We start from the raw sequence: 26,655 nt of genomic DNA on the forward strand, positions 1-26,655 counted from the left end.
ACACTCACACAAACTGGAATCTACATTGAATTCCCACTTCACCTGCATCTCATGACACCTGAGCGCAGTCTGTCAAGTGACTTCCAAGTCACCCAATTTGCTGCGTGAGCAGGAGGGAAATGTTCATTTGTTATTATCTATTCATTTAGATACTGGGTTCTTGCCTACTTCTCTTTAGTTCTTGCTTGCTGTGATGTACCTGGAAGTGCCTCAGTAGATCTCAAGAAGCTTCTTTTTGATCGATGACTTTGGCAAGTTGGCTGATAACTAAACAAAGTATGGGTCTGAGATGTCATTGCCTTATTCTTTTCTTTCCTGGCAGCTATTTGTGGATGGATGTCGGGAGATGTTATACCGCCAAGACATTGGAGCTTTTCCAGAGGTGTAGGATGCGGACAACCAGTGATAATTTATCATGTCTCGTTGAGTACCACATTAATGGTTTTGGCATGGCAGGATTTATGCCATGCTAGGCAAGCGTACTCAGCTACAGAATAGCACAGTGCAAGGGCAGATATCTTCACTATATCTGGATGTGCACTCCAAGCCGTTCCAGTCAATGTCTATACAATGTTATTTCTAGCAGCCACTCTCTACTTGATGTTCGAGTAGTGTTTTTGGAATGTCAGAGTACAGTCAAGAGTAACTCCGTAATATTTGGGGGTACTGCAGTGTTCTATTGGAATGCCTCTCCAATTGACTTTCAAAGTACAAAAAGCCTGTCTGTTCTTGAGATGAAAAGCATAAGTCTGTGTCTTATGGATTAGGTTTTAATTGGTTCCTCCTGTAATAGGCAGTGAGTGTTTCAAGAGCTTCAAACAGCTGCTGTTCTACAAACTTGAAATCATCCCCTTGAACAGTTATGACTCGATCATTGGCATAGGCAAACTTTTCTGTTCCATTTGGTGATGGCTGATTGTTGGATGGTGCAAGCACACTCCTTTGGGGCAGCCTTTTCCTTTATCTTCTCCATCTGCTTCTCTGTCCCTGGAACTCAACAAAGAAACTCCGGTTTTGAAGCAGATTTCAGATGACACAGATAAGCTGGTAGTCCTTCGTGATATTATAGACCTTTTCCAGGAGAAGACTGTGATTAACAGTATAGTAAGCTGCCGAGAGGTCTGTGCACACAGCTCCTGTGATGTGCTGCCTTCTTGGTGTGAAATCAGAAGTCTGTGTAAGGTAAGTCTTTCCATGACCTTGTAAAGATGGCACAAAAGAGAAATTGGCCTGTAACTTTTAGGGTCATTTTGATCTTAGCTTTGTTTCGGGATTGCTATGACTTTATCATGGAATGATGAGTCTTCAGTGCTCTGTACGCTGGACTGAATATTGGTATTTTAATTTGGTGTATGTGTGTATTCTGTGGGTTAAATACAAGATGGAGTCTGTGTTGTAGTGTTATGAGTGGTGATGTAGTTTAATGCCTCCACATTTGGTACCGAAAACCCAGGATACAAATGAACCTTGTCGGAAGAGTTAGGTAGACATGTAATAAACGAAGAGCTTCACACTATTTGCAGTGTGAATCCAGGTGAGTACGAGAATGAAGGACTGAAATCCACGCTAGACCATATCATACGCAACGCACTTTCCTAGGATGAGTACATGGTCCAATTACTTGATTTTGACTTGGAGATTGATATACCGATGCTTTTCATTGTTTAATGAAATTATAAACCGTAATTGCACAGGCTATAAACTTAAAAAAAATGCTATTTGTTCGGGGCGTCGACCCATGTGGATCTTTTGCCCCTACTGGCACCATATTTTATGAACCTGCGTGTAATTGGAATGGCGGTAGTGTGGAATGTTGTGTGTGAGGAAAGGAAGATTAAGGACGTCACAAACACTCAGGGCAGGGATATTAATCATTACAATTAAAAAACCCTGACCTGGCCGGGAATCGAACCTGGGGCCGCTGGGTGACAGGCGGATGCGTTGCCCCATACATACACCACTGCTATAAACTTAATAAATTAGGAAATTTATTTCTTTGCATGTTTGCATGATAGAAAGCAATCCTACTTTACAAAGAGTAGCCATTTTGCTGTTTGGATCAATCAGAGGATATTCCACTCATGAGTACGTGACTGGTGCTGACATCTGGTACTTGTAGTTTATACAACTGTGTTTACCTTAGCGTCATCTATTTGCCATCGTACATATTGTCACCCTGAGGTTCCCTCATCCCACAGCCCTGCCTGCTGACCGACTTTGGAGGGTCCATAAATCTTTCCAGCTGACCGCTACCTGCTAGACCTTCATAATGACGGACAATGAAGAATTCAAGAAACTTAAAGGGAAACGTACCACTTTACGGAATACTGTGACTCGTTTTACAAAAATAAAGGAAGCTACTAATACAACCGACTTAGACGACATAGCACATGCTCGTGATTGCCTCAAAGAAACCTTACAGTTCTTACTAACATTAGATGACTCAATACAGAATTTCTTACATGAGGGGTTCAGGTGTAAAACATGGTAACTGACATTTTAGTGCTTTGGAGTTGCCGGGAAGGCAAACATTTACAAAAATATAGCTACATATTTAGAACAGTCAGCAATTTAATATTTGTCTTGATATTTAATTGAACTTTGTATAAGGCAATGCTAGTAATATCATACACAAAGATTTTTTTTACTCTTTGTAAAACACCGATATCAACCAGTATAAAATACTGAAAATGGTAGATACCATGTTATACATGGTTGTTATATACACATATCAGAACTACTATTTGCTTGCTTCTATGAGATACGGTCTCTTGCGTAAAAATGGAAGAGTACATCTGAAAATCATAATTTCCCATGTGCAGAAAGTTCAGAAAAATGTCCCATCTGCTGTCTTCACTGAATATCTGAAGGCATGCTTTCTTGCAGTTACAGCCAGGATCTGTTTGACGACATTTCATCTCTTGCTTCTTTCCTCGTTTTTGCAGGTAAGGTGAACCTTTGTTGCGATCTTCTCAACTTTTTTGTTGCTGATTCAAACCAATTTCTTTTTTCTCCCACATCTTTCTCCTCTAGCGTCCTTTAAAATACTGTATATATTTTCACAATAAAAACCTTAATTTCAAACCTGCACAAAATTCTATGCAATCTATCCTCCTTTTTCGGAATGTAATATGGTCACACTGTGCAAGAATAACATAGTATCTACAGTAGATACCCCAGTGCATGTACAACATGTTAACTGCAGTAGATACCAACATATACTTGCAAGCGGGAAAAATGAGGTTATAAAATCTTCTCACCTCATTTTGGATATTAATAGTGTAGTATTCATTTCCATTTTCCTCTGTTTGATAGGCTGGGTCCTTATCAGAAACATCACAGTCTTAATCACTCACAGTCTTAATCACTCACTAGAAGCTGTTCAAGCATTGCAGCATTGCACACTTCCTTTTCCCTATCCTGCACCCAGTGATTCGAAGGTTGTTGCTCGTACTCTATTGTTCAAGAGAGTCACTTCTCGCTTCAAATTCTTTCGTAAGTGCCTGGATTTCTTCATCCCATCATTGGAGTACATCATTGATGTAAGTCCGTTACAAAGACAGCGTTGAGAGACTTCTCCAGTTCCTTTACTACTAGAGTGGTCTCTGGCTCCGATATCGTCTCTGTAATTTTGTCCAGCAACTTAACGAGTTGAGAGTCTCCTTCATAATCTTCTTGAGTCTCTTCCACAAGGTTGGCACCACCGCTCGCATCCTTGCTGTTCCGCTTGTTGTTCCTGGTCATCTTCGTGCACAGATGAATTTTTCAATAAATTGAACAAATCAGTTTCGGCAGACTGAAGAAGCTAGTGGTTACAAATTAACTGAGTCAAAATGTAAGAGACGGCTGCAGATCATCATCAATTCCATTCCCCGCTGTCCAGCTCCTGCCAAGTATGGGTATTGAAGGCACTTCTCCACTTCCACTTCTCTCCTTCCACCACTCCTCTTCAGTAATTGTATTCCAGTCCAGGTGTTCTTGACAGAGACCATCCATCTTGCTCTAGGCCCTCTTGCCCTTTTTCCTTCTATCTTAGCCTCCAATATTTGTTTTGGTGCCCTTTCCTCCTGCATCCTCATAACATATCCAAACCATCTCAATTTATTCTTCTCCACTTATCAGTCAGTTTTTCTACCCCTAACTCTTTTCTGACCTCAACATTTCTTACTCTCTCTCCCCTTGTCTTCTATACCATACTCCTCAGGAACTTCATCTCACTGGCCTGATTTTACTTTCATTTCTTGCTGTTGTTGTCCAAGTCTCTGATGTATACGTTAATATAGGGGTATAGTACATCTTGTATAGTGTCCAAGTTTCATAACCCTGAAGCAGTGTTGATATGATAGCAGCATGCTAAACCATGATCTTGGTATGCATTGTAAGGTTCTTATTCATGAAGACATGATGGGATAAACATCCAAATGCTGAGTGGGCAGCACCAATTCTCCTATCGACATCTTGTGAGCAGTTAAGCAGTTGACCTGTTCCAGTGGAATATCCGCAGTGGAGATATTGAAAGCTGGGAGGTTTGACCCAGGTGCAGGCTGTGAGAGTACTTTGGTTTCCTGTACATTAATGGAGAGACCAAAACGATCGCAAGCACTCTCGAAACAACTGATGGACTGTTGTAGCTAATCAGGTGTCTGTGAGCAGGTGCGGCAGTGTCATCTGCATATTGCAATTCCATAACTGTGCAAATCTTAGTAAGCTTTTGGGAGCGAAGTCTAGCCAGATTGAACAGTCCCCCATCGAAGCAATACCTAACCTTTTACACCTTGGTTGTCTGTAGATGTTCCATATAGCATGACTGATAGAAAGAGCGAAGAGTGTTGGAGCAAGCACTCATCCCTGTTTCAATCCATGAGTGATTGGAAATGGATCAGAGATATTATTTTGATGAATGATTTGCCCAGACGTGTTATTATGATCTACAAAATGCTGTAGACAGCTGAAGTGTTTCAGTACTGTCCACATAGCTGGTTTCGGGACTGAGTCTAAAGCCTTTTCCAGGTCATAAAACACTAGGTATAAAGGAGTCTGTTGTGCTCTGCATTTTTCCTGGATTTGCCTTGCACAGAAGATCATATTTGTTGTGCCTCTGGATGGTTAAAAAGTGCACTGCGACTTGGGTAGGATCCTCGTGGAAATAATCTGCAGGTGATTGAGCAAAATTCCAGCAAGAATTTTACCTGCTGTAGATAACAGTGATATACCCCGATAGTTGCCACGAACACTATGATCATCTTTCTGAATAAGTAACGATAGTGGCATTTTTAAGGTCACCAGGTATTTCACAGGGTTCCCATATTAAGAGGATAAGTGTATGAAGTCTGGTCTTTAGAGGTAGGCCTCCGCTTTAAATCAATTCCAGAGGGATGTCATCTGGGCCAGGAGCCGTGCTAGGTTTCAGTTTACTGAGAGCAGCATTGAATTCATTAAATGTTGGTGGGAGAGCCATCCATGGATGTTGCTTGCATCTGCAAAAAACTTAGATCAATCTTGAACATCAAATGGGAGGACCATGTCACCAACCTTGCAGTTCTTGAGAAAACACATACTTTAAGCATTGAGGCTACCATCATTGGGCATCGTCTCAGATGGATAGGGCACTTCAGTCGCATGAGTGAAACCACGCTTCCTCATCAGCTCCTGTATGGTGAACTGTGCTCCGGCACAAGACTTCATGGAGGGAATGGATGATTTTCTCAAAACATGTATGGTAAAATAAATAGTTTTCTAACATTATAAGGTGTATTGACAAGGCGGACTCAAGTAAAACTATTTTAAATAGTTCTGTAATAGATTCAAACAAGTCAATACAGGGTCAAACATAATACCTATGATGGTTAAGTTTATCAACAGTGAAGAGGATAAGCGACAAGCATGGAAGCTCCGTCAGGTTCAGACCCGCCCTCCTGCAGCCATTCCATGTGATCTGTGTGAACGTATGTTTCTTTTCAAGATTGTGGTACTAAGTCATATGAAACACATTCATAAAGCATTGTGAGTGTGAAAATGTAAACTGCTGAAGAATATGTTTACTCGGATAAGAGTTGCAGCCGCCACCATCGAATACATCTTGTACATTATTTCTTTACATTTCATAGGAACTTCTCTGTTCCACACCAGATTCCTTACATTCTGGTAGAATTTATTTCCCGCTTGTACCATTCTGCCGAACTCCTTATCCAACCTCCACCTTCTACGACATTTTCCTCCATCAGTTAGTGTTCGAAGCGACTCGTATTACTCAAAATTCCCGCTCCACACTAGACCTGTTCCTTACTAACTCTCCATCATCCGTCCAGTTTCTGGACGTAATACCTGGATTTTGTGATCACCAAGCCATAATTACAACTTTGAGCTACAGAAAACCCTCCCCAAAACTCCACTCCAGAACAATATACAATTTTTCCCGCACCAACTGGAACGATCTTTCCTCTCTTCTATCAAAAAGTCTTCCTATTCCCCTCGCGTCCTTCACCGGCGATATAAATATCAACGAGATCTGGGAAAACTGGAAAAAAGTATTTTTTGAATGTGTCGATCAAGTTGTACCGAAAGTTTCTATCTCTAATAAGCGAAAAACGCCATGGATCAATAAAGAGATAACATCAGGTATTCGAAAGAGAAATTGTTTATACAGGAAATGGAAGGAAAACCCAAGTGACAGTAGGTGGGAGAAGTACAGACTGGCTAGGAACAAACTCAAATCATTAATCCGTGATGCCTACAGTTCATATATCCGCAGCCTTAGTTCCAATAGTAAAGAGCTATGGGCTTTCATTAGAACAAAAGTGGCAAAAGTGCTCCATCCGTCTTCAAGTACAACGGACTATCAGTTTCCTCTCCCCAAGAAATAGCAGACACATTCAATAGTAAATTTAAAAATAACTTCTCCACTGCTGACAAGGATGAAGACATGTTCACTCCAAGGTCAACCCCTCCCTTTCTGCCCTTAACTAGCTTGTACTTCACTGCTAACGAGGTCGTAACAAGTCTTCGGAGAACTAGACCTCATGCTGCGAACGGCCCAGACAACGTGCCGGCCAGAATTCTCCATCGATGTGCAGAAGCATTAGCACCTTCTCTCTGTGCAATATTTAACATTTCAATGAACAGTGGGACTGTTCCAGAAGAATGGAAGAAAGCAAATGTCGTTCCCGTGTTCAAAGATGGTGACAGGGAAAATGTAGACAACTATCGCCCAGTCTCTATTACATCTGGCTTATGTAAATGCATGGAACGCCTAATTGTTAAACATGTGCTGGATTCTCTGAATGAGAGAAACCTGTTGAATAACAACCAACATGGATTCCTCCCTGGAAAATCCTGTACTACACTTTTAACAACAGTAATTGATGAGTGGCAACATTCCCTGGACCAGTCTAATATATCCCAAGTGGACTGCGTAACTCTCGACTGGAGTAAGGCCTTTGATCAGGTACCTCATCAACGACTGTTGTTAAAACTTAACAAGTATGGCATTCAAGGCAACCTGCAGGCATGGTTTCGATCATTCCTGGTAGGTCGGACGCAGAGCGTTGTGTTCAGTGGGGCCAGGTCAAAACAAACCTCAGTCACCTCGGGTGTGATTCAAGATAGTGTGATAGGGCCGCTGCTATACACAATATTTACGCTGGATCTGCCAGGTTGTGTATCGTCTTCTATGGCACAGTACGCTGATGACACCATCATTTACAGAGCCATTCGCAATGAGAACGACGTAAATAAGTTACAGTCAGATCTCGATAACGTGGTTCTGTGGTGCAAAATAAATAGAATGTGTATAAATGTACAGAAATGTAAATATATCTGCTTTACTAGAGCAAGATCACAGTTACAACACGAAATTTCACGGTGTGGTAAAAACCTGATGCCTTGTACCTCAATAAAATTGCTTGGCATTCACATCTGCAGCAATTTAAAATGGAATAAGCATGTTGAGGAAATAAGGTGCAAAGCATACAGTGTCCTGGGATTCATCCGCAGATCTCTACTGGGAGCCAGGAAGAAAGCCGTTCAGACAGCCTATTTGTCATTAGTACGGCCAATACTGTTGTACGGGCTTCCTTCCTGGCACCCTACTACAGTGGAGAACATGACGAAACTAGAGAGTTCAACGCCGAGCAGAACGACTAATTACTCAACACGGTCATTTAAATACAGCCAGGTCACTGCCCTCCATAACATCCCCCTGTAAACAAATAGATATTACTTTCCTGAGAAAATCCCTCGCAGGTAACATTCATATAAACCCTTTCAACCGCTTACAGCTGAACTATCGTTCCGCTCAAAGAGGTCGAGGTGTGTCCCTTTTCCCTCCATTTGCAAGAACAGCATCATATCAAAGTGGCTTCTTTAGTCGTTCTGCTCGGTTGTGGAATGAACTCCCACCGCAGATAAAAGAACTACCTGCAGAAAAATTTTGTAAAGACGTAAGAAGGATGTATATATAACGAAACCCTCTGTACAAAACATAATTTATCTACTGTGAGAATGTTCAGTATGAGTGGGAGGATGGATGAAAGTTATGGGGTCCCGAGTGATTGAGACGGTAAATGGGTATGAGTGAGCCGTCCTAGCTAAAATATATGTGGGGTTTCTAGAGAGAGAGAGACTGTGTGTGTGTGTGTGTGTGTGTGTGTGTGTGTGTGTGTGTGTGTGTGTGTGTGTGTGTGTGTGTGTGTGTGTGTGTGTGTGTGTGTGTGTGTGTGTGTGTGTGTGTGTGTGTGTGTGTGTGTGTGTGTGTGTGTGTGTGTGTGTGTGTGTGTGTGTGTGTGTGTGTGTGTGTGTGTGTGTGTCGAATGACTAGGTCTTGTGAGTATTATGTAAATATGCGTATGTAAATACGGTAACTGTATATAAGAACACCATGTAGAATGTAATTGTATATTTGTATATTATAATTTTAAGTGGTGATGGAGGCACTTTTGTGTATGTGGGGCTATGCCCTTTCTCCATTCATCATCCCTAAATTGTAACTACAATTAGTGGAAAATAAATAATAATAATAATAATAATAATAATAATAATAATAATAATAATAATAATAACCTTGCATCTTGCATTATTTCACTTCCCAAATATTTGAAGTATTCAACAACCGCAAGGTTTTGTCCCCTGATACTAGCGATTCCTTTTCCTTCTTCTCCCCTTGTCAAAATTGCTGTTTTGCTCTTCTCTTACACACTGATTTTCATACCATATTTCTCAATATTGTTATTTAAAGCCTCTAGTTGAATTTGCACTACTGTAGTGTTGACTCCCCAGATCACTAGGTCATCTGCACACAACAATATTTTCATATCCCCCTCCACATCTTGCCTTTGTTTCCTTTAGTATTTCGTCCAAAACCATTATAAACATAAGTGGATACAATACACTTCCCTGTATTAGTCCAGTTTGGGTTCTAAACCACTCTATTCTCCCCACTGTAGTCTGGACACAACTGGAACAATTCTTATACATTGCTTGCATTAGTTCCCTTGATTGCCTCCCACATCCTTTTCTTTCCAGGGTTTCCCACACCTTTTCTCTATTAACACTATTGTATGCCTTCTCTAGATCAAGGAATACCATCATCAGATCTTTTCCATATTCCCACTGTTTTTCTATAAGTAATCTCATGCAGATATTACATATTATTCAGCCAAAAGATTCAAATAATTCAAATTAATTCTAATTAATTTGGTTTATATTTTCAGGTATAAATTTTGTTACCATATATTTTCTTTTTCAGATAAACTTAGTTTATACATTTATTTAAAATTAGTTTTGGCAGGCTGAAGAACCTAACAGTTACAAATTAAAAATCTACAACACACAAAAATATGCTTTTCAACATGAATGCACTAAACCGATCAATTACTGGGTGAGCTATGTGGGTCAAGCGACTATTGCATCATCCACTTGCCCAGACATGGCACAGGGAATAACCGGCAATTCGACTGAGACTTGCACGATATCTACGTTCCACATAAATAATTCACAAACAACTCTAATGGCACTTTCTGTTAGTAATATTAAACAATTATTAAAGCAAAATTCAAGCAATTTGGTGAAATGTAAAAAGTTGTTTTTTGTAAAATCATACATAAATTAATGTGATAAATCATGCCTGTAGTTACAGATTCTTGTGTTCACTTCCATGTTGTTCAATCAATGTTATTGTATTTCTTTACTTATGTTTCTCACAATGAACTACATTGTTTTCCTTTTTCAGTTACTCGTGTGATGAGTATGTCATAAATGATACTCAGGCAGGACTTTTAGAACAAATACGTCAACGTTTGTATGGTAAAGATGAGAATCTGAGTACAGAAGAAAGCTTTCATTCCTCTTCCAGTGATAGCCAAACAGCTTGGAAATCAATACCACTTTCCACAAAAGAAATTCAAGAAAACGTGAGAACTCTACGACCCCGATCGCGAAAGAGGTAGTTTTTGTTATTTTTAAAAAATACGTTATATGGAGAAACTTTAATGTTGAAAGATATTTGTATAGTATTCCTTTTTTCTTTGATTATGCAGATCACATGGTGTGGACGTGAACAATGAAGAGAATCATCAGTTCAAGAGACAGCATGTAGAAAAACAAAAAAATGCTAATAAAGCAAAGGAAAAGAAGGTTGTGGGATTGCGGAATCTAGGAAATACTTGTTTTATGAATGCAGTGCTTCAATCATTAAGGTTAGAAATTTGATTTGTGTTATATCGATGTTTCAAAAGTATGTGTTTTAGGTTTTTCCTTTTCCAAAATTTTCCCTGTCCCACACTCCCATTTCAAGAGTGAAAACCTCTTGAGAGTGGTCTCCTCAATATATTTTGAAGTCCATCCTCTGGAGGAAGCTGGAGGTAGAAACAAGCTTGCAGGGGGCTGAGAAAAATAGAGGATGATTGGAGATGATGTGAATAGAACCCATCCATTAAAATGGCAGTATCGTGGTGTTTGTCCTTGTCTTTTTGAATTTTTATGTTTCTTGTTTCTACCTTCTGTGCCTTTCAGTAGCCTTTCATTGTGTTTAGGGACTATGATAGCCGAGAGACATCACTAACATCTCGTCAAGGTGGCTATGGTTCAAACCCCGACCAGTGCTGTTATAGACTCCTGCTATAGTTCAGCTTTGTTGTAGTTTCACAATTACACTCGCTGGCAAAAAAGTAAAACAGTACATATTTCAACTGTGGTGTGCTGTTAGAGCCACCCAATCAATACGTCAGCCTCGTGTCGGTAGATTTACTGGCATATAAAAGAACTCCTGTGGGACAAAATTCAGGCACCTCGGTGTCTCCAAAAACCGTAAAAGTAGTTAGTGGGACGTAAAGCAAATAACATTATTAAATTGGTTTAGTACATAATAAAATGTTGGTATTATTTACATTCTGATCTTTAGTGTTGGCCAACTTTGAATATGCTAGCATATCCGAAATATAGTAATACAAAACTCAATGGTGAACTGTCAGTTATATTTGGCTATGAAACATGGAGTGGAAATATACATTGGTAATGTGAACAATTAATACAATGTAACAGCATTTAACTGTATCTGTCAACCAGCATCCCTAATGAATTTCAGTGTGTCGCTGAAGATTACCAGCGTGAGTATTTTATCATCCAAGTAAACTTCCATTTTCTGAAATAAATTTGAATACCAAGGGTGTAATTTGATATGGAAGTGTATAATTGTGCATGAATTAGGTAATGAGTTAGTGTTGCAGTAATCCATGAGGTTAAATTTATTCTGTTTAATGGTTGTATTTTACTAGTTTGATGCCATTTTTATTGATGTTGTGTTCTTGATAGTATTGTATTTGTAGTTATAATTTATTCCCAAATTTTCACTTGTGCATTTAATGCTATTGTTTCTTTATGTTATAGTAATATTGAGGAGTTCTGCTATTACTTTAAGCAGTTGCCTTCATTAGAGAAACAGAATGGCAATGGAAGGCGAATCTATCCTTCCACAAGAAGTTACAAAGAAGTTAATGATACTGTGATGGCAGAAGAGTTGAGGAAAGTTTTGATCAGTTTAACTCAGGGAGGAGGAAAGAGTGCGATATCACCTGAATCCCTATTTTTAGTCATTTGGAATGTTGTGCCTCGTTTTAGGTAAGTCTTTGTATTGTAGAACTTGCCTCTTTGTTGCACATCATAAAGAATTTGGAATGGTCTGTGTAACTTTGATATAGAAATTAACCCATTAGTGCCTGAATTAATTTTTTTCTGAGATTTGCTTACTTATTGTGTTTTGCCGCATGTTTGAGACCAAAATAAACTAATAAAACAAGTTTCAGAATGTTGGAATCGCTAGGTCATAAGATATTTGACGTTGCCATATGGTAACGCTAGGCGCTTGCACTACCTATTTTTAAACAAGGAGTTTTGAAAGTCGAATTTAGGTTGCAAAGTGGTTTTTTTTCGTATTTGTGCAATAACAATGTTGAAATATCTTAGCATTATTTATTGTAAGGATATGGAATATCAGTTTTTATTCACATCACGGTAAGAAAAATAGAATTATTGAACAAAGGAGAAAGTATTTTTTTACAGTATATAGACACATATGTACAGTTCATTGCCTGTCAAAATAAAACACTCACTGGAACAATAGAATAAAATAAAAAATACGAAGAAGAAGAAGAAGAAGAAGAAGAAGAAGAAGAAGAACTACTTCAGATGCAGTTAAAAAACTATTAGTCTATACTTTCGGAGGCATATAAAAGCCCACCCTCAATACATGCGCGTTAGCCACAGAGATAGAGAATGACAAACTTTCACTGTCTTCATATCATCCTGCGTGTCCCAATAAGAACGCTTGGAGGGCAACCTATTATATCCAGGAATGAAAAGTATGGCGACAAAGCAACGAATTTCATCAGAAGTTATTTGTGGGTCCGTACATTTTAGACTCTCGAACTAAATGTTCGATCAGCTGGTTATCTGTAAACAATTCAAAAATGTCAACAACAGTCATGGATTTTCACTTGCTATAACTAGGCTCCGGAAATGTCAACAGTCACCCAATATTAAAATCAGCCCCATCAGTCTATCTTGGTTTTTTATTTGATTTATTATTTCCTTTATCAGTTATCCACTCTTTCGCAGCATCGGGTATTGAAACAGATCTTGCATCAGTAGACAGAAAAGGCACTCCGTCCTCTGGTAACACACCTTCACCATCGTAACTAATCCCGATTCTTTCATTATTTACAAGCTTCATTTCAGCACTGACACATAACTTTCGAGAGAGAGATTATCAACAAGCCCACCATCATCTTCATCAGCAGGAGCCCTCATCTGTAAGTACATTTACATAGGGCGGTTCCACAAAAATATCACCATCGAGATCTTCAGTCAGTAGCATATCCAGTGCTTCTAAAAGGGAAAATCCCTTCCTGAAATGAAGATGTATGAATCAGTATAAAGTATCATGATCTGACAGCTGCAGCTATTTTACTGAGTATAAGCGCCTAGCGTTGCCATATGGCAACGCTAATGATTCAACAAGTACTACTACGGCATTGTGCGCCCGTACTGTTTCAAATGCTTACAACATATATAATGAAGTGTGCACAACACTACTGTAAACATAATCCAATGAAAGAACTTCACTTATACATTTTATATCCTTCTTACGTGAAGCCGGCAGCCATTTCGCATGAATCTTAAAATAACCAAGAGTCCACCAGTCTTTGTGTCACAACAATAGATTTTAAAACGAAATAAACATGATTACTAGATTCTACAAACCCTTCTCTAACTGTCGGATGACACCACAATCTTCCAGATTATTTCTTGTTGCCTACAGCATTAAAAGAAAAAAGGTGCGAAAATCGTTGCCATATGGCAACGCTAGGCGCTAATGGGTTAAGTTGCGAGTCGAGAGTTTGAAGCGGTTTAGTCAGGTGAAGTATGGTACTCCTGTTAAGCCTTCGACACACATTTCTTTCCTCTTAATTTTTAATTTTTGGAAAAAGAGGTAATGTTATAGTAGATGCAAAGGTTTAAAAATATGTATGTTGAGGTTTGCAAAAGTACAATGTATAAATAATTCATCAAGAATTTATGCATGACGAAGCAATGTTGGACTGGGACTTGTTTAATTCATATTCATAGCCCCACTTTATAAAAAAGTAGCTGACAATGGACAAATGAAATATCCAGCTAATTTTCCCAAAATTGTTTCAACAAACTCTTTTAACTTACTTAATATTTTGTTACTTATATCACACAATGTCTTTATCAAAATCTTTCTTACTTTTATAATTTTGTTCTAATCTTAATTTTCGGTATTTCACCAGTTATTGCTATATTCTAGAGCAGGGGAGATCCAAATGTTAAAAGCTTTGGCCCCTATATCAGGGATGTTGTCTGGACAGTAGTTTCAATGTATGCAAAATCCACTTAACACAAAAATTAGTAAACATCAGTTCCAGTCTAATTTTTATAGGTTCCCTGTGTAATCTTTGAATGGCTTGTTATAGGAGACTGCCATTAAAAAAAAAAAAAAAAAAAAAAAAAAAGAAAAAAGAAAAAAGCAAGGTGTTTTGATAGTGATGTGCAGGCAGGTTGAAGATTTCTTTTTTCATCTATATAAATAAAATTGTAGGGGGTCCGCTGTCTGTAATTTCTTTTGTTTTGCCAATTTTTCAGATATTTATCTGTTTTAGGTCAACTCAAGACCGAATCGGTGGTTTTTACGTTTCGTGTCTGTTTGTCTGTTTGTCTGTTCCACCATCACGTCGAAACGGCTGGATAGATCTCAACCAAACTTCATATTTAGAGTAAACTCATCCCGGGGATGGTTTCGATATGCATATCATTTTAAAATCTTTCAATACTCGGGGGGTTTATAGGAAAACCAGAATGGTTTTTCCACCATCACGTTGAAACGGCTGGATAGATCTCAACTAAACTTCATATCTAGAGTATACTCATCTCGGGGAAGGTTTCGATATGCATATTATTTTAAAATCTTTGAATAGACCGGGGGTTTATAGGAAAACCAGAATGGTTTTTCCACCATCACTTCGAAACGGCTGGATAGATCTCAACCAAACTTCATATTTAGAGTATACTCATCCCGGGGAAGGTTTCGATATGCATATCATTTTAAAATCTTTCAATAGACGGGGGTTTATAGGAAAACCTGAATGGTTTTTCCACCATCACTTCGAAACGGCTGGATAGATCTCAACCAAACTTCATATTTAGAGAATACTCATCTCGGGGAAGGTTTCTATATACATATTATTTTACAATCGTCGAATAGACGGGTGGTTTATAGGAAAACCAGAATGGGTTTCCTCCATTTTCTCTTATACTATTGATTTTCTGTAAACTTCGTTTACCGTACGTGAAACGTCTCTTCATTATAAACAACTTTCGTTATGTTCATAATTTACCTTACTCTTCACATGACGGAGAAATTTACAATTTTCCGCTGGTATCATGCTCTGCATTGAGTGACCGACAGACCGACAACGAAACTACAGGTTACCATGGCAACGTCTCTGACTGCATGCCAGCAGGGAAGTAACGTATTGCCATTTTCCTCATCATGCTTTTAAATTCGTGGTTGTTCCTTGGGTAGAAGGCAAGAGAGGCGTCAATCGGCCTATCTGCGGGATATTGGCGGAATATCGTTGGATATAATAACCGCCCTCGAATAGATTAAGTAATAACACCATTAGTCATCTTCTTATTATTTGTTTACCTAAGAATCACTGACCTAAATTTCTCCTCTGTTACCGCTTTATTATATCCATTACTCACACTAGCATAATTTATTGAGGGCATTTGATTTTCCAATACATTAATTTGGCATTTACATATTTGTCGTTATCCGGCTGTCCGCAGTTATAATCCATTTTCTATTACTTTCAGCTTTCTTAACTGTATTATTTCTTCCTTAATTACGCCGTATGTACGCGAGTGCTACAAACTACTGGATGTATTTCCACCAAGACTCATATTTAGAATACACCTGTCCTTGATAGGTTTTGGGCAAATATTGTTTCTAAATCCCTGAACTGACTGGGGGTTTATACGAAACCGAAACAGTGATTTTGCACTTCCACAAAATATACACAACCAAACTTAATGGAAATCTATCTACCTTGGTAGATAATAATTTCTAAACCTCTTTTCTCATGTGCACCATTTCGATACGAGGATTAATAAGGGAGATATCATTAACGGACCGTTTTTCTGTACAAGTCCCATCGGACTTAACTCCCGAGCGGGTGCGTGTAAAGCGTACTCCTTACAATTTGAAAACTACTGAAGACATTCGAACCAAAATTTATATTTAGCATCCACCTGTCCAAAGGTAGGTTTTAAACGTAAATAACATTTCATGTTCCGGAATGGACTGGCGGTTTATAGGGAACCGAAATGGTGATTTTACTCTTCCACAACATATACAGAACAAGACCAACCTGACTGGAAATCGACCAAACGTGATGGAATTCCACCTCTAAACCTTTTTTTCATGTGCATTCTTTCGTCAGGAGGATTACTAAGGGAGATATCATGAATGGTCACTTTTGCAGGTTAAGTCCAGCGGACATAGCCCAAAAGGTGTTTTACATGGAGCAGATTCCTTATCTATATAAATCAAATCGTAACGACTGTGTGCCTCTACACTGACTATTTTGGCGAAATTTTCGTACAGCTTTCCGTTTAAGGGGTAATAATGACCATCTCCATAATTTTTGGTTTAGTTTCCTGAAAGTACTAATTTTTACCCGCCTCGCCCAAAATCCAAATTGCGCCATAATCTGCCAGAAGAAAAAGAAGATAATTGAAATTTGACAAAATTATACGTTTAAGCCTGTAACGAACGGAAAACTTCCTAGATCATTAAATTTTTCACTTTGAATCCCCGAAGAATATCGAAATACGCAGGCAATTTTAATGATGGTGCAGACCTTCGGAAATTCCTATCCTATAACGGATTGCACAATCTCCGTTCAATTTGGAATGATCTACAACCGTGGTCTTATGACTTTTTGCCGTATCTGTATCCCTTTTACGTTTGATTTTTCTCTTTAATCGATGTTAAGTCAATTTGGAATTTTCACATGCATAATTCATACTTTCAATTACTTATATGAAATACAGAATCATTAAACTCTTCACGAAAATTGGCCCACCCAGTAGCCATATGTGAGCCAAATGCTATGTATGTATCCGAAAAGTAATGTAATGTGAGATAATCTTACAAAACCTTTACCCTGTTCCACGTTTCTAACTCAATCTGACCCAAGAATAGATGACATATCATAGGACCAGCCATTTAGGCCACTAAATCCGGCGTGTCTTATGGTATAATCCTTTGTCGATATGACGTACGGTTAGTAGCAGTTAATCTGTAAATGAAGGTCTTCAATATTGTAAATACGCATATACTTTCGTATGTCGATCTATATATATTCACTGATGTCGATTTTTAGCGATCGAGAAAGGGTGGGTCTGCTATTGTAATAAGTACTCCCCACACCGACTTTGACTGGCAGTAGGAAAGGGTTCCTTCTCCAACTCCTGTGTAACTGTCATTAGTAAGGAAAGCCTACAATTATAATGAATAGTTCCCTTCTCCATTTGACTTGCAGAAGGCAAGTGAGCATGCAGTTTTGTTTAAAACTCCCCTACCCGATTGTGTTTGGCAGTAGGCAAGGGTGCCTATCATTATAAAGAAATGTCCTCATCTAAAATGTGACTGGCATTAGGCATAGTGGCCTGCTATTTTGATGGAAACTCACCAACTTGGTGTGACTGGCAGTAAGCTGGCTGGCAGTAGGAAAATGGGCCTGGCATTATAATGATAACTGCACAACTCAATTTCGAGTGATAGTAGGGTAATTGCCTGCCATTATAATAAAAACTCCTCACCTGAAATCTGTCTGGAAGTAGGAAGGGGGCTGCCATATTAACGAAAACTCCCCAAATCGATTCTGTCCGCGTAGTAGGCAATGGGGCCTGCAATTATTACGTAATCATCCCAACTCGATTGTGAATGGCAGTAGGCAAGTGAGTCTGCCGCTATATCACAAATCCGTAACAAACACTTTACATTGGAAACAACGTACGGGGAACTCCCCATGCTCTTTCTCGGATAACGCTAAGAGACATGCAATTTTAAAACAATCTTATTTACTGCATGTACACTATTTACTTCGATAACCTAATACAATGTAGAATACCGTAGCGAAGCACGGGTACATTCGCTAGTATCTTCTAAGTGACTGTGGAAGTGTCCCAATATGAGTATAGACCTTTTGGTGCTGTTTCCATGGCAAGTGATGGTGAACTGGGACTTGTTTAAGTTTCATAGCCATAGTTCACTTTCTTCAGTGTAGACACATTTCACCTCACCTCCACTTTTATCAGCTTAATCGTTGATTTCATTCACCATTCTTGTATACATTATTAGATATTTTATGTATGATAAGTGGCTCTTGAACCTTTTCATTCTTAAAACTTATTAATTTTTACCTTAGGATTGGCAAAAGTTGCAGTTGCGATTCCTTACGTGGTTTCATAACTGGAAGTATCACATTTGTGATGATCATTTTATATGGAATTAAACCATTAAAATAAAAAGTTAGCAGGTTTAATTTGATCAACACATTTGTATGTTATCATTTGTGGTTGCTAGGATCAGTCCTCATCATACCATCTCTCATGAAATCCTGGATTATTTCAATACGAAATAATGTGTTATTTATTTATTTATTTATTTATTTATTTATTTATTTATTTATTTATTTATTTATTTATTTATTTATCATATGCTGGAAGTGTCCGAGAACATGTTCTTCTGCTCACCTGGTGCAGGTCTTTCTTGACCTGTGTGTCTGATTATGAGATGTTGGTGATGGTGATGATCATAATGATGATGATGATTATGATAATCAGATAGGGAGCGGGTGAAACCTGGTGTCTGCACATAGCTTACTCCTATAAGCAATGCATTTCTTTATTAGCCCCGTATGGTTGGATAGGACTTATTTTCTTAATAAAAATTTTATTAACCACCTAATCAATACAATTTTTTTTTTCTAGGACTAGTTTTGACCAATATGAATGGCCATTTTCAGCTGTTCATAGCAAGACAGTTTAAAGGACGACATAGTGTCATTAAAATTGAGTGACTTCAATACAAACATCAAATAGAACTGAATCTTAAAAAGCTATGACCACAAACATGGTTTCAAAAACACACATATATACACAATTAAAATATTCAGTATGGTCCATATGCAAGAATTTTTTATCTTGATAAACACTTGTCAATTAAAAATGAGATCTATCATTGTACGTTGATGCTCATAAAAAGAGTAAGTTGTGAAAATAAAATTCAGGAAATTCAATCGTCAAAAATTAGCAGTGTTTTGCCCAGAGTGCGGGCCGGCTGCATCCATAATAGAATTAATGGATTTAGACTGATTGTATAGGTCATATAAATGCAAGCATTGCAAACGTGGATATATTGTTCAATCACTGGTGATGGTTTTTGTTATGATTATCTTAAGGTGTAAAACCACGTGGTCCGCATTTCATATGGACAAGGAAAATTGTGAAGATGGTTATAAAAAAATTGATAAATAACCGTAAAGGAACAATCGCCTCAAGAATAAGACAAGAGGGAGTCATGGGAAAAGGAAGGACTCCCTTTACATTAGATGCTCTAATATCACAGAGTTGTAAGGAAACTAAATATGAAGGCCTAAAGTATTGAAAGTTCATAAAACTAATCAATAACAACATTACATTGACCATTGTTGTGATGTTCTGCTGCCACTCATCTCCGTTAAATGGGATTACTGCTGCGTCACGAGTAAAACAGCCTTCGTGAATATTGGCGGAAAGTAGCTGGGGAGTTGCATGACTTTGCTCATGCTATATGATTGTCCCGTTGACGACAGGTACTATAGCTAGTCTGTGATTATATAGACATTTACAAAAAGAATGACACTTGAACACCAACAATTGAAAACAAACATGTACTCAATGTTGTTTTTTTTTAGCAGGGGATTCAAATTTTTGAGCTTAGTGTTGTTTTAAAAGTACTCTAGGGCTTAGGAGGTCAAGAACCATTAAATAAACCTTCAGAACTCTTGCCTTCTCATATTTGTAGTTGTAGGTTAAGAAAGGAAAAGGTTGGAAGAGAATCCTTCTTTCTAAGAAGCTTTTGATTCGTATCTTCTACCTAATTCTACCTAATTCTTGGTAGTTTGAATTGAATTATCCTAGAGGTAAGTGACTGCACAGCTGATGCAATAGCTATTGTGACACTATTGAAGAGAAAGCAACTGTGTTGGATTTTCTTGTTCTGCAATTGTTTCTCTCTCACTCGAGATAATGAAGAAATTAACTGTTAAATGTCGCACAACACAGAGTTTTACCTTTACCTTCTAATTCTTTAATACAGATGCATAACACAGGGACACCAAGAGTTTGAAATGTAGCCTTCATTGAATTGAAGAATACTTGCCAAATTCCTGTTCATGCCAGGAGAATGCTGGGGCTGTACTTAAGGCCACGTCCGCTTCCTTCCCTCTCCTAGCCCTTTCCTATTCCATTGTTGTCATAAGACCTATCTCTCTAGGTGCGACGTAAAGCAAATTGAAAAAAAAAGTTCCCGTTCATACTTGGGGGTAGTTGGAATTATTATCTAGACTTTCTTCAAAATGTTTGTACATTAGAAGTATTTGACTCAAGAGTTCCTTGAAAAAGCAGAATAACACATCTAGCTGATTTAATTAATATAAATGTAAATGCTGTTAAAAAAGGTTGCCACGTTTGAAGTGCTGGTACCTAGGATGCTGGTTAACACAAGAATGTTATCAAGAATGCAGAATTCAAAATCAGAATCAGAAAATGTGTTTGTAAAATTAAAACATCTTGAGTGTGACCGTGACCTCCGATTTGGAACTTGTTGGTGTGTGATGAAGTGTTATATGTTACTGGTAGTGCTTTGCAGTGCCGAAGGAGGGACATAAATGCTTCGTCAGTAAACTGACTGCAGGCCTTTGAAATGTAGATGTATCACAGAATATTCAAGATGCTATGGGTAGACCATGTCACCAACGGGGAGATACTCTTCTTTGCTGGAATATCATGTGAAGTCTTAACCCTGCAAAACAAAAAACAAAAAAAAGCATCCTGCTTTAGTCACATCTTCAGAAATCATGTCACAGTGTGATTCAACTGATCATAGAAGGGAAATATGGATGTGGTGGAGAAAATTATTTTGGACACACAACCTCCCACAGTAGCTCAACATCCACTGTATGACAATTCTGATATGAGAAATAAAATGGGGAAGATTACTCCATGTTGGTCGCCATCTTCTGTGAGGAGAAGATATATCATTCTCCTCCTCCTCCTCCTCCTCCTCCTCCTCCTCTTCCTCTTCTGGAGTAGGGGTAGCATGTGTACCTCTTATTGAAGGAGCCTGGGTTTAATTCAGAGCTTGTCCAAATATTTAAATTCTGGACTGAAAGCTGCAACACGGTTCACTCATCCTCATGAGGAGGAGTCAGCATATCCAGTCAAAAAAGCTATGCTATACAGCTGAGGATGTTGTCAAACTGAACACATGGCACTCCAATACCTGCAGGCCATTAGACTGGGCAACAGTTATCTTCGTCAAACAAGGCTCTTAATGAAATGAATGTGCCACAGGGTTATTTTATAATTTACTTCTACTGTTATCACCATTACTATATAAATAGTATTCTTACTTTCAGGTTTTGTGTACAGTATATAGTTGTTTTAGTACTGAGTGCCATGTATACTTTAAAGACATTTTGAAAGTCGCATTCATACAAATTTAATGTAGTTGGAACTGTGTTGCAGAGGTTACCAACAGCAAGATGCTCATGAGTTTCTACGATATATGCTGGATCGTGTGCATACTGAACTGCTTCAACTTTTACCTGACATCTCGCTCAAAGATAGTCTTGTCCAGAAAGGCAGAGCCTCCATAGTGACCAGTGTGTTTGGTGGAACGCTGCAGAGTGAAGTGAGTTATGAAATTGCTTGAGGTTTGTGTATGGGTTTGGATTTCTCAGTCCTTATCTGTATGTAGTTCTGTCAAGGAAACCACAGAGTGTAAATACCAAACTTGTATTATATGTCTTTTATGTGTGGGGTATAATTTTTAAAATTTTCCAAAACTTTTTGGTAGGTCAGTCTAAAATAATAGTTAAATATTTTATATTTAATGTCCACCTTTTCAATACAAATTATAAATGATAAACATTTATATTAACATTCACGGACTAGTTTCGACCTAAATCGTAGGTCATCATCAGTCATGAAGTAAATTACACAAATGTATTGAATAAAATAAACAATGTAACAACACAATGATCTTATAAAACTGTACGTATAATCTATAGAATTTTAAGTTAAGGCTGGTTGAATAAAATAATTTCTGTAAAACGTTTAAGCAATGTAAGACACAGTGTAATGTCAATATTATTAAAAATAATAGGTACATGCCATATGAGAAATAAGGTAATGTTCAAGATTTTCGTTGCACTACGTTAAAGAGATCCTTTTAATAGAGGTTCCTATCATGAAAGAAAATGCACACCTACCAAATCTGACTACAATAATTCTTCCAAGAGTGGGTCTGCAATAAAAGAAATTTCACGCTGAACCCTTCTGAGCATTGTTTTTAGTTCTTACAAATCTTTTGTTTTCAGGTATGTCTGTGTGTGGAGATTGTTTTGACTCCTGTTCAAATTATATGGACATGTTTTGATCCTGATTTTTAGTGCAAGCTTAGTTACAGATAATTTCAATCTATGATCCAGTAGCTGAGCAAGCTTATGTAACTGTAGTGCATCTCTGCCTTAAAAAAGAGTATGGAGTTAGATCTAATATAGGCTCTCACTCGCACTTATATGTCGTGCAGTTAGCTTCTTTTCTACTCTGGTGATGTTGCCTATTTCCCGTTAATCTTAAGTGATGAACCTAATAAAATGATTGTGTGGTCTTATAGAGACTTTTGCACTCTTTCTGATTTCAAATAAATAGATCATTTTGTGCTCTTTCTGATGTCAAATGTAAAGATATCAATAATTATTACAAGGCTTGTTTTCACAATTTACATTATTTTGGCACAAATCTATATATTTGCAGATAAAAAACTTATAATGTGATAGATAAAAAATCAATGATCAAAACAGATAGTTTTTTCTTGGATTGCCTGATGTCCATAGAAAATATACTCTTTCCCTGGACAACAAATTTTACATAAAAAGACAGCTATAATTAAATTAAATACTACTTGAAAATTCTCAGATAGTAACATACAAGTTAGGTTGTGACCAACCTACTTTGTTATTGACTGTATAGCTGGCCATACACGGACAGATTCTTTGGCAGGCCTCGCCTTTGGGGCCAGATCTGACAGACCGCCTGCCAGGCGTGACCTTCAGAGACCCGGCCCGCTGCTCGCCATCAACTGTGACACCAAGCCTGTCGTGTTGTGCAACATAATCTGTCAACATTCCAGACCCTCTCGTTAATGGAATGATCCCTTTGTTCTCAGCAGGCCAAGCCTCATCCGCTGGCCTTTCAAACTAGTTTGAAATCCTTGCCTGTCGGGTCTGCCGTACTTAGAACTGTGCGATGGACATCGAAGCAGACGGTGAACAGAGGGGGGGGGGGGGAAAAAAAATGAAAAAAAAAATGCTGTTGTGGCTGTTGGAATGTGCATTTTGCTATATGTTAAATCATGCAAACAAAAAAAATCGATCGAAGTGGATGAAATCATGGATAGGACAGCAAGACAGCTTTAGTCACATGAGTCTGATACAACACCTGAGAGAAAATGAACCGGACGATTACAAGAATTACTTGCGAATGGACCACAGCGAATATGATATGATGTTAGGTAAGCTTGCATCCGGGAGATAGTAGGTTCGAATCCCACTATCAGCAGCCCTGAAAATGGCTTTCCGTGGTTTCCCATTTTCACACCAGGCAAATGCTGGGGCTGTACCTTAATTAAGGCCACGGCCGCTTCCAACTCCTAGGCCTTTCCTATCCCATCGTTGCCATAAGACCTATCTGTGTCGGTGCGACGTAAGCCACTAGTAAAAAATGACTTGTTTTGCGTAGCTCTTAGTGGAGAACAGTCTAGTTGAAAGTGTATTTACTATGGATATTGTAGCTTCTAAGCTGAAGGAGGAAAGGAGGATACTGAAGAACGCTTGATTGCGACACCTCATGTTTTAATTGTCAGAGACACAGCCGCTCTTTGTACATTTCAATAAATTTCCCTAGCAGTGCCTTTGTCCACTCCATGCTTTCCTTACAGGAGGCTTGATCTGTGAGGCGAGGTCTTTCCGTTGAGGTGCTGACAACAGATCTGGTCTGTAGCGGATAACGCCTCAAACTGACCTTGCTCACTAACGAGCAGCCCTAGCCTGTCGGTATGCGTCACAAAAGACCTCGCCTGTCATAATTCCTTTCCGTGTATGGCCGGCTTATGATGGTGACTAAGCGAGAAGAAATGTTTATAGAAATCTCAAATAGTTTTTAAAACAAACGAGACCTCGGTATCATATAACATCCATAAGTTATCTAGCACTTCTGCCAAGTGCTGCAGTTTGCTTACACGGGTGTTCCTTATCTTTTCTTGCAATTGTGTTTGATGGAAGAAAGGTAAAGATTAAGTACTTCATCAGAGCTCTATGTTATAATATTAGCTGTAGTGTTAAGTTCAGCTGTAAAGTGAGGTGGTTCTTGTATTCTTTAAAAATTGTTTGAATCTTATATATTTATATATGGTTCATAATGCTGTGCCCAACTAAGGAGCATAATATAACTTATTTAGTAGATTAATTTGCTTTTTTCTCTCCCCAGAATCTCTTCATCCTCTCGATAGATTTTTCTACCATTCTTCCATGCATACAGTGGTGATTCTCATCTTGGTTTTTCAGCAAAATTATGTTTGCTCACCATTGTTCTAAAGCTAGGCCTGTCCATATAATGTTATGCTGACTTTTTGAAGGTCTTTTCCAGTTATTCTTGATTTTTAGTGAGGAGGCATACTTAAATATCCTTTTAGTAAGTCTTTCATTGTCCATTCTTTGAACATGGCCTTAAAATTTCAGTCACCTTTTCCTGATAGTGTCCGATAATTTCTCATAATGCTGGTATAACTCAGGAGACCTCCTTTTCGTCCACATTCCTTGTATGCATACTGGGCCAAAGAATTTCTTAAGGATTTCCCTTTCTTGTTTTTCTACATTTTTAGTTTGTGATCTGCCTCCAATGACCAGGGTTTCTTGTGCTTATAATCCTTCAGGCTTAATTACCATGTTATAGTGTTTTAATTTAGCATTATGAGAGATTGATTCTTTTTTGTACTTCTTCTATGTGATTCTATAGGTTTTGTAATTTACAAATTCTCTCTTTGTTTGCTTCATGATTTAGTCCGGATGAATAGTTGGTTTCCCGTAAGTATTTGAAATTATTTACCGGAGGGATTATGCCATACTGAATACCAGAGTTTTTATTACATAAAATGAACTTCATTGTAAAGCCCGTATTGTCGTAAGTGTACTTTGAAGGTTGAGTCAAATGTTCCACCTTTACAATACCAAGATTCTTTATTATCTAATTATTTACAAATCATTTTTAAAAATATGACGGGACATGTTTCGTCTAACTTGTAGACATCATCAGCCGCGAGAGTCTTTAAGAGAAAGCAACAAGAACAAGGACAAAGCAACATATTAAAATAATTCGGGTAGCCGAATACATCAATTAAAATGGTGAAGAGTGTTCAGGATTGTTCAGAGCACAACACTTAAAAATATATTGTTGGCATTAAAATTAAAATTGTCCATATGAGATGATTCAGTAAAACTTGGCGTTAAAATTCTTCTTTTTGAAGGTGCTGTGTTGACATACAATATTCTGTTGTATCGGTGAAAGTTTGATAATGTGGTGCACAATGTTAAATCCAGTAGCATAAAAACGATGTATAAGGAATCCAGTGAGCGGATGTTAAAGTCGACTTATTGGCATGATGTTGACATTTCTTGCTGAGAAGTTAGGTGGAATATTTGAACATGATAACTTGTGTGGAATGTGCATTAAAGGGTCCTAGAACGAGAATGATAGCTGTTTTTAGTGTTAAAATAGGCAAGTTTTTGTATCTTGTGATATAAAGCAATAAATAAAAAATAGAGAGAGTGCGGCACATCTGATTACTTACGTTCTCGCCTGTTCGAGAGCGACTAGTTCAGCGTGGATGATTGTGGCTGACTGGGGGCGAACTATGGAGGTCGTGTGTGATGGGAGCTGGTATGAGGGGAAAGTAGGGGAAGGTTGGAATCAATAGGCGGGGAGCTATCGTGTGGAAGCTTGTTTGTAAGTTTGTCAAAGTAGGAACTTTTAAGCAATGCCTCGAAAATTACGTTCGCAGTTTCTGAATTTTCATTCAAATTGTGAATGGGATTACGTTTTTAATCTATATTAATATAGATGTTTTCTAGAACGTTAAGTAAAGTGCCCATGGCTAGATGATGAAGCCAAGAGAATGATGGCCCAGCGTGACTCGTTATTTCGATATTACCGTATTTACGTGAATAATGCCCGCATACTTTTTAAAAAAAT

The 26,655-nt window shown here is 38.2% G+C and overlaps 1 protein-coding gene across 2 annotated transcripts in view; it reads left to right on the forward strand.

Annotated features, from left to right (window-relative positions):
- Window positions 1-26,655, forward strand: part of LOC136875075 (ubiquitin carboxyl-terminal hydrolase 3) — a 204,683-nt gene that overhangs the window by 72,166 nt on the left and 105,862 nt on the right. The window contains exons 1-5 of one of the 2 annotated variants that reach the window (XM_067148815.2): window positions 1,075-1,182; window positions 10,226-10,438; window positions 10,533-10,691; window positions 11,881-12,111; window positions 21,871-22,036. In XM_067148815.2, the coding sequence (XP_067004916.2) occupies window positions 1,142-1,182; window positions 10,226-10,438; window positions 10,533-10,691; window positions 11,881-12,111; window positions 21,871-22,036 (810 nt within the window). In that variant the 5' untranslated portion in view covers window positions 1,075-1,141. Of the gene's footprint in view, window positions 1-1,074; window positions 1,183-10,225; window positions 10,439-10,532; window positions 10,692-11,880; window positions 12,112-21,870; window positions 22,037-26,655 lie in introns of those variants that run through there. The other variant, XM_067148811.2, reaches the window with a different exon arrangement.

This window comes from Anabrus simplex, chromosome 1 (assembly GCF_040414725.1).
Source record: "Anabrus simplex isolate iqAnaSimp1 chromosome 1, ASM4041472v1, whole genome shotgun sequence".
Classification (NCBI taxonomy): domain Eukaryota; kingdom Metazoa; phylum Arthropoda; class Insecta; order Orthoptera; family Tettigoniidae; genus Anabrus; species Anabrus simplex.